This window comes from Notothenia coriiceps, unplaced genomic scaffold, assembly GCF_000735185.1.
Source record: "Notothenia coriiceps isolate Sejong01 unplaced genomic scaffold, NC01 NC01_scaffold00034923, whole genome shotgun sequence".
Classification (NCBI taxonomy): Eukaryota; Metazoa; Chordata; class Actinopteri; order Perciformes; family Nototheniidae; genus Notothenia; species Notothenia coriiceps.
Window position 1 is genome coordinate 15,341 of NW_011367624.1, and position 20,856 is coordinate 36,196.

Genomic DNA, 20,856 nt, shown 5'->3' on the forward strand with positions numbered 1-20,856 from the left:
AAGCCTTCCCAAATATTTTTGTCACTGCATCCTGGTAAAATAAAAATAAAATGTATACTGTTTGTGTCTTTGACATTAGCGCTGCTATGCAGCCACCTGTGCTCTGTACGAAGCCAGTTCAACATACCCTGGATATGTTTGAGTTATCTTAACTAACCCTAACAAACGTGCTCTCGCTAAGCGGTCCTACGACGCTGGTTATCAACTCGGTAAATCAAGCCAGGGTTTCTCTCTCCAGCTGAGAGCGCATTCACATGAAAGGGGCGGGGTTAGCTACATTTGACCAATCACAAACAGGGACAAGTATACTGACAGCTCAGTGTCGTACTTCATTATTAATGAAAAGTAAACTAATATTAGACAAATATGAACTTTAAACATCCATGATTTAAACATATAATCCAGGATACAAGCGACATAGTTGCACCTGCAAGGTGAATACAGAACAACTGGTTAAAAAATAAGTGTGTTTGAAAGCATACAACAGTTTTATGATAGCACTGCCCCATCTAAGACACGAGTGGATCTGACTTTAATTACATTTGAGTTGAGTGTTTCGTAACACTTAAGTAACAACACAAGTAAGTCACATTAAGTAACTTAATGTTTGCTTAAAATAATAGGTCTACATATACAGTATGTGACAATGTAGGTGATGCACGGCCAGATACGGCTCGAGAAGCTGGCTCAGATAAGGAAATATGATATATTATATGATCGATGTACTGATTGATGACGAGATATGAATCATAAGTGCGACACGTCGGCGTCTTCTCTGCATACGGCAGTTTTAAACTGTATTTCCTTTATCCTGTAATATGACTTGATAGATTTAAACTCCGCACACTGAGCTCTGATTGGTCAGCAGGCGGTGCTTTCACTGAGAGTTGATCTCTTTTCTATAGACGCCGGAGGCGGGCAGCGTCAGGTAAAAAAAAGTGATTTAGCCTTCCCAAACCTGAGCCTCACGCGCCGCCTATGACTCCACCCCTTTTAATCTTCAGCTGCACTACTGTTCATAAACTTAAATAGCAGGTGCACTTTGAAAGCCCTTCATTGACTGTGTATACATATCCTATCAATGATACTGATATTAAAATGGAGTTGTCCAATATACTGAACAAAGGTACATCTCCTTCATGTCCCACACTGCTCAGAAGCTGCTACATTTCAACTTAAATCTAGTAGAAATATTTAAATGCTTGCCAGTAAAACAAGCCCTATTTTCGGCAAGCTTATAGGAGCTAAGGATTACTCACTTGATTACCTTTGAAAAATTCAAAAAACTAAAAGGAGAATTGCATTGTTTTAGCAGCCGCTGAACCTACATAAATACGAGCTCCTGTGCTCTTTGCACAAATTAAAATGCAGATAATATGCATATATTTGGCGCAAAATGTGCCTTTTTCTATGCAAATGAGCCTCATTGAAAATACTGTCAAGAGTCTAGAGGTAACTGCCTCACATTATTATAAAGAGGCTCCTCTTCATTTTTTTATATGGGATGCATTGATTGGATGCAATGACACTTCATTACATAATAATATTAAAGCACCTCTATATGTCAGATTCAACACTTCATGAGGGAAAAAAGGTGAAATACATAAATGATAAACAATTAACCATTTTTTTCCTTGTATCCCTATCCTTTCCCCCTACTCTTTCATCCTCCTGTCATTGTGGGGATTTGGATGGACGTAAAAAACCCTGCAAACCTCTCCGATGGGTTAGGGATGTGATAACATTTGCGCAATAACTTTTGAGAATCAGCGCCTGAGAAAAGGTCAATGATGTGCAGATCATGGTGCTATTATCAAGCACCCTATCGGTATCGTGCCGATCCTTGCTTTACTATCTATGATGCGGATACTCCTTTACCATATTCCTGCACCTTGGAGTTTGACGAATATAATCAGAAATGGTAATGCTGAAGGACTTTGGTTTTTACTTGTCGTATTACTGATGTATCAGAGACTTACTTCCAGTATTCCTCACTGGGGCTGGTCCTCTTGGTGCGGTTGACTACCTCGGTCACCCCTTCCACCAGGCTGGTGCTAACGTTAGCCAGTCTGGTGGTGAAGTTGCTGCTAAACACGCCACTGCAGTCCGGTGTGTTCCAGGGATTGTTACAGTAGGTCCATGGCAACAAGTGTGTCATTGACTGGAAAAAGTAGTAGAAGGATATACAAATGACCACGTTGTAATAGATCCCAATGTAGGTGGAAACCACCATCATGCCATAGCCCACACCTGAAGGGTAAAGAAGACACAATGGGAACACGTTAGAATGAAAATGTGAAGCAAATGCAAAGGCTGCATCCTTAGGAAGCAAATAAATAAATGTTATTTGTAAAATGAAATCAAACAACTTTAGTGAAACTTTGTACGACTTCATATTGTATTGAAGTGTCTCAAAATGTCTAACTGGTTAATCCTCACTTTCCTGCTATAACACATAATGTGTTTGTAGGGGCATCCACAAACTATGGGTGTTTCTCAATCTCGAGTAAAGCTGCTCCAGAGCCACTATTTCAAGCATACTACGTCATCGAGTGCCGCCGAAGTACTGTTCCAATGTCCAGTATACTTGGAATTCTACCGAGCCCGGCGTACTTCGTTTTGAGAAATTTCGAGGCTGCACATGTTTAGACTCCGCGGTCTTAAAATCCCCATAATGCTTTGCGCACTGACCAATTTCCCCAAATCTGTGGCGGAAAAATGTAAGACGGGCCTCTCATATGACGCACACCTGCACACTTGCTCGCCTGTTCCACTCTTCGTTTTCCGAATGCCAGGAAGTATTCTTGCCTCGCTTCTGAAGCAAGACACTCGGAAGACATGTGCTACCAAGCAAGCGTATTCGAGATTGAGAAACACCCATAGTTTTGTTAAGTTTCTCTTCACTTCAAGCTGATACATTTGTATATAAAAGTGAATTGACCTCACATTACTCACTGGTTCTTTACATAAAATTGCATTCTTAACCATGGGTGAATGCAAAGATTGCCAACACCATGTGCTGAAAGATATCTATCTTAAGATCAATATCATAAGACCTGTTGACCCACATTACATTGATAACATACAATTACAAATGTTCAGATGCTCTCACCACATGCCCATCTTATTACTTGAATTGTTGGCTGCCCTGAGTATGACACCAAACATACATATTAATGTTTAAACTAAGCACAGAATGATTACCTCTTACTGTGTATTGCTTAGGGTTAGGGTTAAGTTAGGGTTATATATCAAAACATATTATGATGTTTCATGTTTTAGATTGAGTCAGACCTTACAAATAGCAGGTTTATGTTATTATTTCTTTACCTCCACAAGTTTGATGGTAAGAAGAATACTCTTTATTATAAGCTTGAGGACAACTTGATGCCCAGGAAGTGACCTGGCCCCTGCCTGTACCAGTCCAAACTTTTTACTTTTGGTCTGATCAACACTTGAACCGGCAACCCTTCAGTTCACAAGCCCAGTCCCTACAGACTGAGCTACTGCATCCAATGCTGCCCCCTAGTTTCACAACAGAAAACTGCAGGATACATTTTAAGGAACCCAGCTATGACACATTGCAGTCAAGTACGCTGTGAAAAGTGCTAAAGGCAATTTTTGGTCATTTCACAGCCGGGCTCACTTGGCCATGAGGTAGGATCAGTAATAAATCTTTGATGAAGTTATTTGCGAAGAGATAACTTCACAAAGTGATTCACAAGTTTTGCTCAAACTGTGAAGTGTTTACAATGTTTAACGGTTTAGAATAATTAATAGAAACCACACACTTAACGTGCACATAAGCACAGGGGGTTGTGTGTTCATTTACAACACTCTGATGCTGCAGGGTTAGTTGGTTATGTCACCCAGAGCCTGATACATATGGATCGACTTCAAATCCCCAAAAACTATTTTCCATCTTCTCCACCCTCTTGGACCCCCACAAAGCCCCTTCCCCCTCCTCCCTTCTGTCAAGCGACTTTGTTAACTACTTTGAAAAAAAGGTTGATTATATTTGCTCTTCTTTTTCTGACTCACCTTTACTCACCGCTGGGTCACCAGACCCTCCTTTCACCCACACACTAACCTCTTTTTCCCCTCTCTCTCCAAGTGAGGTTCTTACCCTCATTACTTCTGCCTGTAGTACCTCCTGTCCTCTGGAACCTATCCCCTCAAACCTCCTTCAGACTATCGCTCCTGATATTCTATCGTTTCTCACCCATTTCATCAACACTTCTCTAACTTCTGGTCACTTTCCAAACAGTCTTAAGGAGGCAAGAGTAGACCCTCTCCTAAAGAAACCCACTCTCAACCCGTCTGATGTTATAAACTACAGGCCTGTCTCTCTCCTCCCGTTCCTGTCTAAAACACTTGAACGCGCTGTCTTTAAACAACTCTCCTGTTATCTCCATCAGAACAACCTTCTTGATCCGCACCAGTCTGGTTTCAAGGCAGGTCACTCAACAGAAACTGCTCTCCTTGCTGTCTCTGAGGAACTGCACACGGCTCTTTAGCCGTGTGCAGTTCCTCAGAGACAGCAAGGAGAGCAGTTTCTGTTGAGTGACCTGCCTTGAAACCAGACTGGTGCGGATCAAGAAGGTTGTTCTGATGGNCAATTATGCGACTGGGCTCGCGCGGCCTATCAGCTTTCATCATTTCCGAACCTTTTCTGTGCTTTTGCCGGTCGTTTTCCCTGTTTTGGGTGTGTTTCGCAGGTTTATCGGTCGCTGTGCGACCGATTTCAATAGGGTCTTCGCCGACCTAGGTCTCAGACCCTAAATATGAATGAATATAAAATGGTTTAGTTGTGTACTTATTTAAAAGTTAAACTCTGTGAAAGTTAAAACAACAATATTATAATATGATATATTAAAAACATTTTAGTTTTGTAAAATACTAAACTTTGTTTTAAGAAATGTGACTCTTCACAACCAAAAATAAATTGCATCAACATCTATGTCGTTAATAACCATAATCATTATGTAAACAAACTTTAATTTAAAGATCCTGAAGAATGTATATTTCTTTAGGACTGAAGTTACTTAAAAGATTTGATAATAATAAACTTCATTGTAGCATCTTTCAAAACATAGTTACATACTGTAGTTACTGCGCACTGTAACATGGTTGCACTACAAAATCTCATTGTATATTTATTTTGTATAGCATCTAAATGTAAACATTAGGGCTGTCAGTCGATTCAAATAGTTAAACGCGATTAATCGCACATTTTGTATCTGTTCTAAATGTACCTTAGAGGAATATTTTTTTTAATACTCCTGTCAATCAATCAATCAATGTTTATTTATATAGCCCAATATCACAAATGTTACATTTGTCTCAGTGGTCTTCACAGTTTGTACAGAATATCAGTATGACAATACAACACCCTCTGTCCTGGCTTAGACCCTCACATCGTACAAGGAAACAAAAAAAGTCTACTTCTTTGCACTGAGCCAGTTGCTCAAACAGACAAGCCTGTTTACAGTTGTCGGCGAAATGCCGCTCCTCTGTAATCATCTTCAGTCGAAGCATGGGAATGAAGTTCCCACTGTGGGTCAAAATAATGCGCTGTGATGTGCAGTCGACATATTGGATGCGATCCGAATTATCTAACGCAGCCCCTCGTCCTCCACAATGTTAAGCTGTAGTCCCCCATTTAGCTATCGCTGTTACTGTCCAGGCATCTCCCCGGCAAACTTTCAAGCGTGGTCTGTCGCAAGCGAGCGGTAGGAGCGGGGCTGTCAGCATCTCTGTGTGCTTGGCTTGCTGTTTAAAACAACATCCAATTAACAACAACAACAACTACAACAACAACGTCAAGCCTTTGGGCTCTGAAACTACGGGGCAGGCCGAGGACAAATACACATGTGTTGATCGCACGTTAAAATAATTAGTGGCGTTAAAAACAAATTGCGTTATTAACGCGTTTTTATATATTTTTTCATGACTTTAAGCTTTGTTTTGAGATTTAGTTTTGCTCTTTCAGTACTACAAAAGATGGCTTTAAATGATGCTTTGAATGCATGCTTATAACATTCATGGGACACCATGTCAAAAAATTCAAACGAATACAAAGCATCCAAGGTTTAAATCAGCTCTCTAGAGCTTTCTATACGCTACAGATTGCCCATCCTTGCTTTAATGCAAATGTCAGCATACTTGATACTAAATTTAGCAACTACACTGCAACAGCCCAGTGTCTGTAAAAGAACATCCTCCACTCATGCCCTCCACTTTCTTTCACCTCACTCACTTTACCACTGAATTTAAACCCGACCGTGTGCCTGTCTTCAATATGTCAGGTCGATTTTTAAAGAGTGTACGCCATAGACTCATGGGTCATTGCTATTCCCAGAGTTTTCTCTCCTTTTGGTTTGTCAGGGTGCAGACCTGAACCAAGCTGTCAACCTGAGCACTCGTGCATGTGCTTGTGTATCTTATAAAGGCACACACCTAGTTGCTGATAGGTAAGTCAGATGTACATGCTGTAGTGCCGAATAGAGGGTGCAAAAAATAACACACACACAGCTGCACACGACTCCTCTGCTGCTTTTCCTTCCACAGTGAACTCCAGGCGGGGACATTGTAGCGCGTGACCCTCCAAAGGGTTGCTCCTTACACCCTGCTGTGATCGTGACTTCACTCCTCACTATCAACCACTTGTGTTTGTTGATCTTCCTGTCTGTCCCACCTGCAGCCTCCACTCTACTTTACAAAAAAAAGGTCAAGGATGCCTTTTGTCTTGCCCTCCTGACATGCAAACACAGCCAGAGTCCAAGTAAGACGAAGCCTTTGGGAAAAACATGGCAGCTGTTTGTTTTATTTTGCTGTTTTACTGACTCTCTCATTAGTTGTGCTTGGCGCTGCCTCAGAGTTGAACTTTGAATCCAATGGGAGCATAGTGTAGAGGTTGTTTTGTGTCATTGTGGTTGCTTTGTTGATATTTTTGCTGATGAACAAGATTTTGCTCTGTTGGAAGGAGCACGGCCTAGGAGGTGTGTGTGAGTGTGTGTGTTTGTGTGTGTGTGTGAGTAACAACAACATGCTTTCCCCTGGGCTTGGTGTCTGTCCTGCAGCAGTTTCATGTAATTGGAACAAAACATAAATGTCTCTCTATTGCTCTTATATTATTATTTTTTCCACAAATAAAACTGTTAACAAAGCAGTTTAACTTTGCTGAAAAACTGTCATTCTTGTGTACCGGTATATGGTTTACTTGTCTACAGGCACGTAGTGTATTTTCCAATGACAGCTAAAGATTATGTGATTTTTTTAAAAGCATAAAAGAGGGGGTTTTTTTTATGACAAGTAATTCACATTTTTCTCGAGCTATTCATTCACTGAGCCTCTGGAAATCTGGCCCTGCTATACACAGATAACACAGGCAGCATGAATGAGGGAAATACGTTTTCATTATGGCGCCATGCATACAACTGCGCCTAGTTCGCATAGACATTGTTAATGCATATAAACCAGAGAGCTGCGTCTACATATTAAAAGAACTACAATAAAAACTCCAAAAATAGAAAACAAACTCCCACAATCAAATCTTTAGACCTTTTATTGTCAACAAGGAATGTTATGAACCACCGACAAAATATTAAGTATATATTACTGGAAAAAATAACTAGTTTAATAGTCCATATTGCCTTCTTTCCTAGACCTTTGAGGCACAATCATTCGCTTTCCAGATTTCTTAATGGTTTAGTCAAACCTTTCCATTTAAAGATTAACACTTAATTCATCCTAGTTTGTTCCAAAAAAAACTACTAATTGGAACTCACTTACCAATTAGTACAACTAGGAATATGTTAGAATTGGCCAACTTAAAATAACTTGAGTAGGCACACAAATTCAAAATGTTGCATCAAAATGCTATTGGCTTCTAGATATACACAATGTTACATGTAATCCAGGGCCACAATTTAGTTTTTACATGAGTAAATATCCTTACTTCTACTTTAAACCTTTTATTTTTGGAAAGCATCACAATCCACCACCTCAAAAATTGTCCTTTTGCCCATCGAGAACTGTGTTTACGCCATACACCTTTTATGTTTTTAGAATCATCAGCCACAGCTAAATCAAAAAAGATTGAAAAAATGTGTAAAAATAACCAAAGCTATTACACAATTTCAGTTTGTTGATGACTGATCCGAGAGTACTACAAGTACATTGTGCAAAAACGAGCTCATCACAATTAGCTGTATTTATTTTTCTGCACGAGTGTGTTCATGTGCACCCACAAAAGCACAGACAGTCCGACACAGCTGAGGTTAGGAAGGAGGTCAGAGGAGAGGGACCATCTGATGCCAGCAGATGGAGTGATGGAGGGAGGGAGGGAGGGAGGAGAGGAAAAGCTCGAAATCAGGACGACAAGACCAAATGCTTATCGGCTGATCTTAAGGCGCAGATTTCACTTTACATCCTGTCTGCTCCAGCTAACACACCTTATGCTGCACTCTGGGGTAGAGCAGATAGTATGTTACAGGAATATTGTAGAACATGAATAATTCGACTCCACATGCAACCTTAAGATGTTAATTATTCTCCATCGTCGTATGAATGAATGTGCTTCCACAAATGTGGCATTTCAGACACATGGGATTGATTGTAAAGAAAGTGCTTTTAACATGTGTTGTCCCTCTGTTTGTTGTAGAATGGAGCAGTTCCAGGTGAGCCGGTGAAGAAGGATGAAAACTCCCGGAGAGGGAACTGGGGGAACCAGATTGAGTTTGTCCTCACCAGCGTGGGCTACGCGGTGGGCCTGGGCAACGTCTGGAGGTTTCCCTACCTCTGCTACAGAAATGGAGGAGGTATGTCTTTCATTGAGTTGACTTTTAAAAAGGTGACCAACCTATGACATACATGGAGAGATATACAGATGAAGTGGGTGAAACATATTTTTTTCCACAAAAGAACCTCAGTCATAATACTACATGCCAAGTAACATTTACAAAGCATTCGTTTTGATTTTTTATAAATAAAATAACAGTGTTATTTTGTGAAAATTCAGTTGAATAATTGGAATGTTTTCGAGGCATAAAAAGGCAGCTAGCCTTTCAGTTTAATGTATGCAGGTAATGTTTTTCAATTGAGCAAGTTTAGCGTGAATAAAAGTTACCTTTTTGTTTTCATGTCTTTACATAGTTCCGGTTATTTTTTCCAAATGTAAAAACCTCATAATTCTTATATTTATAACACGCACATTCTCATAGTGTTATTTGCCACACTACCTCTGAGGATGTCCTGAAATTAGCACCCCTGGGTATGGAATCAATGATTCATATTGAATTGTGAGCTACCGAGATATTAACTCCCGTAGCAATTACACATTTGAAACCTGTAGACTATCTGTAAGTAAGGAATGTTTAGCTCCGTAAAGCTATATTTTAGAAGCTTTCTTTATCAACTTGACTGAAACAAAAGTCATGTTTATGTTCACTGGTGCAAATGGTTGACTCTTAACAGCTCTCACAAAACTAAGTTTTTCAAAACAAGCCTAGAAAGTGCATAGGTTGAACATAAAGGAAAGAGTGGATAGCTACTATGCTAATTCATCAGCTAAATTAGTGTGAAATATGTTAGATTATTTACAACTAACTGTATTCAAACTAGTCATTTATTAAATCAGTGTACTACTTTAACCATTAAGGAATGTATCTGATAGTAAAGACTTTCTAAAATTGTTCCTAATAAACATCTGTGGGCTTTTAAAAACTATTCAAGAAGTCAAAACAGCTGTAATGTAACCTCCAAACTAAACAGATTAAAAGGGGAAACAATACATTCTGGTTTTCATACATTGAAACAAAAATAAATCCATGTGTGTTCAGTGTTAGCTATATTTATAGACTTGTGTAGGGAATGTGATTATAAAACTAATTGACCCATTTCACATCACTTAACAGATCACCTGTATATCAACTGTATTCCACATCAGTGCACCTTTTTTACTTTTCACAGCTACATCACGTCTGTCTGATTGAACCAGCCATGTTGCTCTCACACTTTATGCACATAACCTCAATACAACGTGTCTTTTTAAGCATCGGGTCTAGATTTGCGTCACTACATTATTGTTAATTGGGCTGTGAATGCTGTCAAAATGTGTCTGAGTGCACCGAGTGGATCCAGCTGCTTCCGCTGACGTGCTATATCTGCCATGCAGCCATTGTATTCAAAGCACAAGACCCTGATTAAAACAAACTGTATTCAAGCCCTTAAAGTCTTTCTGCCATCAAGTTAAATGCATCAAAAAGAGGCGTTATTAAATTAAATAGATACAAATGTGTACTTAATATTTCTTGAAAATAAGGAAAGCTTGATATAGGATCATGGATCGTAATAAAACAAAACAAGAAATTATTGTAAATTGACATTATCGGGATAGCTGGAAATATCCTTTTACTTGAAAATTCTGTGTTGCACGCTTTCCTGGCAGATAAGTGAACATTATAGCCTGATTTAAAATGAAAGAAATAATAATGTAGAAAGAGCAAACCAATTCAATGTTGCCCTTAAGAAAATCAGTTTATCCTTTTCAATGCAGTGGAGTCTTATGATGTGTTATAGGTATACTGTACATATTCTTCTTGAACATTTTATTGTTTTACAAAATTTGCTCTTATTTTATTCTAAATGTAATTCCTCTTTTTGTGATTAGGTATACACCAAAGCACATTTCTTGTATGTAGGACAATAAACCTGATTCTGATTCTTGATTTTTACAAACAATCTTTTACAACACAACAGTATTTGTATCTTAGCAATATGCTACGTGAAGTTATTCCAGTATGTTTTGGTGCCATTTTAAGAGCTTTAAGCATATTTTTGATGGTATCTGATAATATGGTGAATCGCAATTACTTTGGCCTGGATCATCATGACATCTTTTTTCCATGGCTCCTAGAAAAATACTAAACTATACTGAAAAGTTGTGAATTTAGTCGAGGTACTCTAAGTCGATGATTCCGTGCTTCAAATATTTTAATGCTTGTAAAATACCTAAATTCATGTGCAAGGACTAGGCAGTAGGTCTCACATCAGCTTCTACCTGCAGCTTACACACACAGAGGAAGTTTTGGTATCAGCTGGTTGCACCTACCCAAATTGCAAAAGGGCATATATACAAAACCACACACACTCTCAAAAAACAGATGACTGTCCTGACGCACAGACGTTCCCTTTGGATGATTGTCTGGTTTCTGTTCCAGTCTGAACCACTAGAGAGTTGCTGCACCACTGAACACACTCGCGCAGTGACCTCTCCACTTACCTAGGGGAGGTTGCCATGACAGATGAGGTCTTTGTTTGATTTTTTATGTTCTATTCTTTCTTTTATTAATTTCCTTCAATTTGTGTCTTTAGATGACATTACACAAAAGTGCTCAACACTAACTATTAAAAGTTACCAGGAAACTAGGCATCAGCTTTTGGTTGCCGAGGTGGAAATGATGGCGGCCATTTTTCTTCACCTTATATTTTTAGTGCTGAGGGTACTATGCAGTTATACATTAGCTTAAAAAAAAGCGTTTTTACAGTAACTAGACTGATGTTTTTTAGGATTTTCCAACAAATCACACAAAAATGCTTGAAAGAACGTTTACTTGGTGTGTTGGATTACTATCCATCAGCAGAAAATACATTTTGAGGTGCTCACACACCAGTAATAAAGCACTAAAACGTACACAATTAAACATAACATTGTTTACTGTCTATTTTATATACAACTTTCAGTCCCCACAGATCATAGACAAAGGCAGTGATTGAGTGCCTCTCTCCTGCAGGTGCCTTCATGTTACCCTACTTCATCATGCTGGTGTTCTGTGGAATCCCTCTTTTCTTCCTGGAGCTGTCCTTTGGTCAGTTCGCCAGCCAGGGGTGTCTGGGAGTATGGAAGATCAGCCCCGTGTTCAAAGGTAAGTGTCAACGGGTTTGAACTCCCAATAAACATTTGGGATTGTGTGTTGTTTGTGGGGTTTGGCAGCGCCGCCAGCTTTATTTTTATTACATTGCATTTAGCTGACGCTTTTATCCAAAGCGACTTACAATAAGTGCATTCGACCAACAAGAATCATATAAGTACATCAGGTTTCATAGAGCTAAAACATTTCAAGTGCTACTCAACTGGCTTTAGATAAGCCAGTCCTTTATTATTATATAAGTGCTTAGTTAGCAATTCTTTTTTAATAGTTCTATCGCTCAAAGTGGAGTCGAAAGAGATTAGTTTTCAGTCTGCGCCGGAAGATGTGTAGGCTTTCTGCTGTTCTGATTTCAATGGGGAGCTCATTCCACCATTTTGGAGCCAGGATAGCAAACCCACGTGTTTTTGCTGATGGGAACTTGGGTCCCCCTCGCAGTGCTGGTGCAGCGAGCCGTTTGGCCGTTGCAGAGTGGAGTGCACGTGCTGGGGTGTATGGTTTAACTATGTCCTGGATGTAGGAAGGGTCAGATCCATTCGCAGCATGGTACGCAAGTACCGGTGTCTTGAAGTCGATTCTAGCAGTTACTGGAATCCAGTGATGTGAGCGGAGGAGCGGCGTGGTGTGGGAGAATTTTGGAAGGTTGAAGACCAGACGAGCCGCTGCATTCTGGATGAGCTGCAGAGGTCGGATGGCACATGCAGGTAGACCAGCCAAAAGGGAGTTGCAGTAGTCTAGGCGTGAGATGATGAGAGCCTGGACCAGAAGCTACGTCGCTTTCTGAGTCAGCTGGGGACGTATTCTCCTGATGTTGTAAAGAGTGTATCTGCAGCAGCGGGTTGTAGCAGCTATGTTTGCAGTGAAGGACAGTTTGTTATCTAGGGTCACACCCAGATTCCTTGCAGTCTGAGTCGGGGAAACAACAGAGGGGCCGATGTTGATTGTTAGGTCAAGAGTGGGACAATCTGTTCCCGGAAGGAAAAGCAGTTCAGTCTTGTCAAGGTTGAGCTTGAGGTGGTGAGCAGACATCCACTGAGAGATGTCTGCTAGACAAGCAGAGATGCGTGCGACAACCTGGGTCTCTGAGCGGGGAAATGAATTGAGTGTCGTCAGCGTAGCAATGGCTATAATCACAAGAGATGCCAAACTGTTTCTACTTCTGAAACGGTCTTGAGCCTGTTTTTGATTATTTTACAACCAGGTATCTAATAAATAACTCCAGGGTACACACATTATTTAGGGAGGGATTTGACTAGAACATGTAAAAGAAAACAAGTGCCCTTTATAAAATGAGTGTCTGACGGATTCTTGTGTAACAGTTTCATCAGAGTGAGATCCCAGATGCAGAGATGTACAAAGGGATGATCCACAGCTTTACAACGTGGCTCAGCAGAGAAACTCTATAAACCCCAGTGCAATGTGACAGATGAAAGGGTAAAAGAAGAACCAGAGAAATAGCAACTTCTCTGCTCTTGAGTGTTGTAAGTTTCAAACTGAGGAACTTTAATAGGCAGAGCACAGGTGAAAAGTATGAACGCAATCAACACAGGTGAGAGCGCCTTGAGTGATTAACACACCCAAGGAATAATGGAAGGACACGTTCTTGAAAAACAACTGTGGAGTTTGTCTTTGTGTGAAAACTGAGACAGTCTGACATTTCTTATAATTGCAGGACGCTTTCGTGATTTATTGTATTTTTCTCCATATGTTCAAATTTTTTTTCTAATTGCTCTTTTGATGTAGTCAAATGGAGTCATTAGCAAATTACCTTTTTTCTTTCAACCAGATAGTTGTCTCACTGCCTCAGTAACACTTGTGATGATGTACATTCGTAGGAAAACACACCAACATGTAGAAATAAAAACGTCTTTGTGATGAATAAATAATACATTTCATTTGTATTTGGATGGTGCTCTCATCACGGTATAAATTGCGAGCGTCGAACGCTTGAAACTTCCCAAATGTAACAACCGCCATCTTGGTTACGTAACGAAAGATCTCCATTGAAGACAGCATGACACTTGATTCAAAAGTTTTATTGTCACATAAGCTACAGTGTAGAAATGGCAATGAAATTCTTCTGACCCGAGCTCCTCCAACGATGCAACATATATAATAAAATAAAAATGTGCAAGAAGTCTATATACATTGTTGGAGCAAAACACCACAGTGGTGGTGGCTTAAAGGCCACCTCTGCTCCGCGCCGTCCGTTAGATGAGCCTGGTCACATTAATAAGAAGAAGGAGTTCAAAACACCGGCATAAAAGTTATAACAATAATCTGATTGATTTTAATGGTAAAGAAAACCCATACAAGTTACAGAGTACTCCGGACTTCCAGTTCTACTGCCGTGCGATACACGTATCGAGACCAGCCAGTCAGAAACAGGAAGCCCCCTGGATGGATAAACATCAGTATACTTAGACAGATTTGGAGGCAGTCGATTTCACTCCTAAGCGAATCAGAGTTCTGGGAAAAATGTATTTTTTATTTATTTTACTTCTTAACAGAGCGTGAGAGCTTTGGAACTACACAAGGACAGAGTCAATCTTTTATCTTGCACCTGAATTCACTCCTTTACTTTCCCAAGGAATATTTCACACAAACTATTCTTTCCCAGACAATCAAACATTGTACACAGATATATTGGTGCCCAGAAAGGACCTTGAAAAGAATATGTGTGTGTGCTGAAAAGAATATGTGTGTGTGCTGAAAAGAATATCTGTGTGTGCTAAAAAGAATATGTGTGTGTGTGCTGAAAAGAATATGTGTGTGTGCTGGTATCTAGGTCAGTGAGTGAGAAGGGTATATATATATAGGATTACTTGAAAACAGTCCCCAATAATACATGTTTACTTTAATACAGTTTAGAACAATATCTGTTAACTTTAATCTTCAATCCCTCTTTTGATCTCACCTCACGAGATCAATACCCGGACGAGCCTCCAGCATTTGAAACATAACCACTACAGCCACATTACGTCCGTAATGGCCCTCACAGTCCACTTTCCGCCAATAGACCCAGCCTCTCTCTACCTCCTCCTCACCCCCAGACCGCCAAGATAATATCGCTGTGGAAGTCGTACTCACACGTGTCCTGAAGCACCCTCTCCCCATACACAACAACGTTACGTACCTAAAGTCATAAGCCGCTCGATGAGCTATAAGCGAGGGTCCTTTAATTCTATTCTTCAACAATACCAACGTGAAGCAAAGGATTTCAAATTTCATAGATTTAGGGTGGAAGAGTACCTGAAATAATACCTACAAACCCCGTCTGTGTCATCCNGCTAAAGTGGGTTATTGAACCTGAAGCTTGTTGCTTCTGCCCTCCTCGACTACGGTCTGGGAGCCGACAGGAAAGTTCAACACACAGATGGCCAGTCCACCCCTTTGTAGCATATTATTTCAATGAGAGATCAGCAGATTGCCACTGGGCTTTCAACTAAAGACACAGCCACGCAAAAACTGCTGCATTTGTACGGCTCCTTATGGGTACTGCAATTAGTGAAGTGCTTTCCTCCGTGGTGAAACGATCAGCACTGCACCACGGAGGAAAGCGGCAGAAAGTCATCTGGAGTTAAAGAGAGCGGGGCTGCGTTGCGTGCATGGCTTCCTTCTGCAGGTAACGGGTGGACGCACTCTGGCGGCGGTCTTGTTCAGGATCCGAAAATACAATTTAAATATGTTTGCACACTTATTCCACTTATTCCTAGTGTGCCACTGGTTACGGTGCCGTGTGCCAATGGTGGCACGCGTGCCAGGGGTTGCCGACCCCTGTATTAGACTGTTGGTCAAGTGATACAAGCTATTTTAATTATATACCTTGGGTTGCAGAAGAACACATGTTATTTTTATGTTTTTCTGACATTTCCTAGGCAAACCAATTGATTAATTTATGTATACATAATTGTCTGATTAATTCATAATGGAAGACAAAATAAACTGCTCTTGAATGTAGCTATAAAATGTATGACGCATTCATTCGGTCCTTGCAGCCAGGTTTATTGAGTCTTATTTAACTCTATATGCTCGGAACAGGGTTAGTAAACACTCAATTATAGCAAGCATCAGTGTCTGCATTAGCAAAAAATAAGTTTGGGTTGATACATATACATTTTTCAATAACATATGGCACAAAAACAGGATACATGTTTACATGTATAGGCCTACCTATACTGGAGATCAACACAATCCAGTAGAAATCAGACCGTATCAAACACTAAGTATTGGCTGAACCCTCTGTTCCAAAGTTGAACTGTGTTTATAGTTTCATCCCTCTCCCCTTCGACTGACCCCAGGTCTGCCTCTCTCAGCCCAGGTGTTGTAGCCTGTGGTGTTGGCTCCCGGGAGCCCCCTGTCAGTCAGACAGACAGACCCTCCTCTCTCCCTCTCCCTCCATGTCTGTCACATGCTTCTCTGGGACCATCTGGGCTTTACATAAGACCACACATGGTCTCCCATCCGTCTCTCCTTGGATTCAGTTTGCAACTTTTTTATATTTTTCCAGGGTGTCTTTAAGTCACAGCGCGATCTCGTTTGTTCCATCAGGACAACAATGAAATTATCCAAAGAATAGCAGCAAATGTTGAACAACAGAGTTTTTAGCCCGATTTGTGCATTAACAGGACTTTTTTACAGAAAATTGGGGCTCAGAATTCACAGAGGGCACTCTTATGTTAATGCCTAGGCTGCGAGTATGCCATTTGTTTTGATTGAGATAAGAATAGGGGCGCCATGCTTGAACCAGAAAATGGTGATCCAAAAAAACATACGACGTAACTGCAATTCAGTTCAAGTTGTTGTAAGATTACTGACCGGAATAGTAAGTCTTATATCCACATATATTGTCAAATAAAAATGGTATGTGCTACTTGCAAATGTGGATGTCACGGTTGGCCTGAATACCAAAAATGTTTTAGATGCTATACACACAGATAAGGAGCTATTCCCTGCTGTGACGGTATAGTTGGAATGTTCATCATCACAGCTTGGCAAGGCTCAGTTACGTGAGATTGACCAGAGATTGACACGGTCACAATGGAAAAAAAGAATACTGATCTGATGCTGTCAATCAAAAAAGAAAGTTTAAGACAACTCAGAATGGGTCATTTGCCTCTACACAATTTGCGTCGCTCAACATTTTGTCACACTGAGATTCACAGATTGACAGGAGCTGTGATTAACTGGTGGCTCAATCACCAAATAATAAAAAAAAGGACAATAGGCATGCTAATGTTTATTTACGCACACCTTTGTAAAATTGATTGTTGCTATTGTAAATTAAGCACAAACAGTACATCGTTGTTGGCAGCAGAACAGTGGAAAAGTGTTTTCCATTTCGCAATCATAATGTCGCAGGTTTGAGACCAACAGTGTCAGACTGAATACACAATTCCTAACTCATCTCTCCGCTAAGCTGACCTGGAAAAGACTGCCAGCTCAGTGTCCGAAATGTGAATGAACAGAGAAACGCTGATCTGTGCTGAGCAGGCTCAGACTGGAAGTGACGGGATCAGTGTGATTTACCCCAAAATCCTGTCGCTCCACAAAGGCCTGCAGGTGTGATGGAAGAAATGCTGAAGAAGGTTTAATGCCGAAAACATTCAAAATCTAATCTTGAATTCTCCTGAAACTATTCCCTTAAATTCAAACTACTATGGTCAAGCACATACTGTAATTCGATCTGTCATCAGTGTTTGTTTTTTATGGTCTACAAGCAAACACACTAATGGATAAAGTGTTTTGTAAAAAAACAAACGACACCTAAACCGCACGTGGTATCGGTCTGTGGATCACAAGGTAGCCACACCCTAAAATATACACTAATTGACTTTATATTTAACTGTTAATGGAACTAGTGATGCTCCGATCACCAATTTTGGGGCCGATCGCCGGAATCAGTATCGGCCGATACTAGGGCTGCTCAATTAGTCGTATTTTAAATCGCGATTACGATTATGGCTTGCAACGATTACGAAAACAACGTAATCTAAATAAAACGATAATTTTTTTATTATTACTTTTTTTTTTTCAGTTGAATTATACTTAAAGTTCAGGGTAATCAACTGTTAAAAACATATGGTTCAAAAAAAAATTCTCCAATAAGTGGATGTTTTCAAAGTCAATGAATATTCGCATTTAATAATCGCAATTACAATTATTGACCCAAATAATTGAGATTATGATTTTTGCCATAATCGAGCAGCCCTAGCCGATAGCCGATCCCATCGAGTGGAACATAATTATTACATTCAAATGAAGTACATTATTCAAGTTTGGATAATAACACGGGAGAAATTAACGGAAGCGCTCTCTTTTCCTCTCTCCCCCTCTCTCTCTCCTGACAGCCTGTCAGTATCGTCTCATGCAGCTCACTGATCCAGTAATGAGTGACCCGACCGTGAAGAATAATATATATTTATAACTAGTTTAGCTTGTTCCAGAGGTAGATCAAATAGCTAAGTGTGTTAGGTCTAACTCTTAGTGTGTGTTTTGCTCCGCTCACCGGTCCGTCAGAGCAGGCGGAGCTGCAAGATTTCTGCTTCACACACGTTGCATACCGCTATTTTACTGTCTTTTTCGGACACCTTAAAATACTGCCGTACTGGTGAAGCCATTTTGGCGAGCTTGTTTTGCCGCGCGCAGAGAAAAGTGTCATGTATTTTACGGCTCTCCCGATCGGCATTTATAGAGAACACCGATCGGCGGCCGATCGATCGGAGCATCCCTAAATGGAACCATAATTTATTAAATAAACCTCACTTTATAAAAAAAAAAGGAATAAGTAACAATTGAGAACATAAGCTCATCAGGAGGTAGTAAATTAAGGAAGAATTAGGTTAATTTTCTCATAGACTCCTATCCAATCGACATAACTGGAGCTTGGTTGGGATGCATCAACGCCGCCAAAAATACCAACTTCATTTTTTTTGTTTAATCAAATAGAATAAATACTATTACTCTCAAATAGTAAACGTAGATGAGTAAAATACAAGGTTTTCCCTCCTCTCTACGCTGCTGCCTCTCATCCTCCCTCCACTCACACTGCAACCAGAGCACTTCAGCTTCATAGACAAGCATAGACATGCACTCAAATACACCAATTGTGGAGGAACGCCCAAGAGTTTACCCATATGCACAGGAACAGTTCGACAGACGCAGCAAGAACCTTCAGACCGAGGTCTCTTCACAGCTGCAGACATGTCTGGGAAAGACACTGACCAGAGAAGTGTAGCAAGAACTACAAACGTCTTTCTAGCTCATGGCAACACACACACTTAAGGTTTACTTCCTCGCTTTGAACCTTGATTTGAAATACAAATATGGTTTGCATCTCTCGCACATTTCACTAGGTCAACTTCTAGGCTTAAAAAAGGTGCATTACATTTCTTCATGCAACAAGAAGGCACACAGTAGAGTGCAGAGCTCTGCAAAGGCCTGATAATCTTGCTTGCAAAATACGATTTGTAAATGTCATTCAGTTGCTGACTGTGCGTGTCATTTCCAGCCTTAAAAAAATCCATTTAGCGACACCTCCTATAGAGCGAAGGCATTTTACTGACAGCTCACTGCTCTCACCCAAGCTGTCTCTTATACGCAAATCTTCCTCGATGTAACTTTGAGTTGCTCCTTTAAGCGAAAAACGTATCGTCACATGCTTTCGAGTGTAGATTGAAAAGCATGATTGATTGGGGGAATATTTATTTAAAAAGGGTTTATGAAAAAATAAATGTGACTGCTGATGAAGATTTTCTTTTCATAAACGTTGACGTATACTGAGGTGGTAATGTGATATTCTTTACACCCCACAGCTGTTTTGAAAATGATCATTAACATGTCTGTATTGACTCACAGTTGCTCTCTGGGAATAATACTGAACACACAGAACCGATTTCTTCCTTTATTCTCTTTTATGTTATTTACAAATCTATATATTTAGTTTTGAGAAGACAAAACAAGACATTTAAAAGATAGATTGGTATTTTTCTAACATTTTCTAAAAGATAAAAGGAGAACAAAATCTGCACAATATGTAAGAAATACATTACTGTGATGATTAAAATAATATATATCACTGATGATTACATTGGAATTAGGCATAATGGTAAATAACCTTTGACAAGGAAGATGTCAAACATCTTCTTTAAGCCCCTGTCACACTGTCCCGAAATTGACACCCGATGGACACACGATAAAGGAAATGTTCAAATTCGGCTCTGATCGTAACAACATCGGGCCATTCGTGAGGGCATCTTAAGCCATCGTATGACCGCCGGTGGAGTTTCTCAGGCTCCGGCAGCAACTTCGTGAGCGGCAACTTCGTAAGGCACTCGTCGTGAGGGCATCTTGTCAAATCGTGTCACCTTCTTGTTATCATCGGTGCCATCGGGCATTCGCCCTCACTCTGATCGGGGCGAATGCCCGATGGCACCGATGATAACACGATGCTCTCACGATGGCCTTACGAAGGGCAAAATTGACACACGAATTCAACACGAAAATTAACCTTCGCAAGGTCCTTCGGCAATTTTTTGGCATGCCAAAGATTTTGCCACCGCTCACGAAGTTGCTGCCGGAGCCTGAGAAACTCCACCGGCGGTCATACGATGGCTTAAGATGCCCTCACGAATGGCCCGATGTTGCTACGATCAGAGCCAAATTTGAACATTTCCTTTATCGTGTGTCCATCGGGTTGTTTTATTGCACAACAAAATCATGTAAACATATTATGTAAATAACCCAATTTGTGTTCTGTGAAACTGAAAAGGATATAATATATTATTTTGAAGGCGAGTTGACAGGAAATTGTTGTTGCTATGGAAACAAAATTACAGAGAAAACTTAATATCTTCTACATATAAAGACGGATAAAGTAAAGAACAAAGTCTGAAAATATCAGTACAGTATCATAGTTACTTTAACA

At 40.2% G+C, this 20,856-nt stretch overlaps 1 protein-coding gene across 1 annotated transcript; it reads left to right on the forward strand.

The window, feature by feature from the left end:
* Window positions 1-5,502: 5,502 nt before the first annotated feature.
* LOC104962491 (sodium- and chloride-dependent glycine transporter 1-like) lies at window positions 5,503-13,263 on the forward strand. Its single transcript, XM_010790921.1, has 4 exons — window positions 5,503-5,556; window positions 8,666-8,822; window positions 11,796-11,927; window positions 13,250-13,263. Exons 1-4 carry the CDS (start codon window positions 5,503-5,505, stop codon window positions 13,261-13,263), a joined length of 357 nt encoding a protein of 118 aa, XP_010789223.1.
* Window positions 13,264-20,856: the final 7,593 nt, after the last annotated feature.

Excerpts from the sequence above, each read along its gene's own strand:
- LOC104962491 (XM_010790921.1), top strand. The coding sequence starts at position 5,503 with ATGCCGCTCCTCTGTAATCATCTTCAGTCGAAGCATGGGAATGAAGTT. Across the intron at positions 5,557-8,665 it reads ATGGGAATGAAGTTCCCACT|AATGGAGCAGTTCCAGGTGA; the intron begins GTGGGTCAAAAT and ends TGTTTGTTGTAG. Across the intron at positions 8,823-11,795 it reads CTGCTACAGAAATGGAGGAG|GTGCCTTCATGTTACCCTAC; the intron begins GTATGTCTTTCA and ends TCTCTCCTGCAG.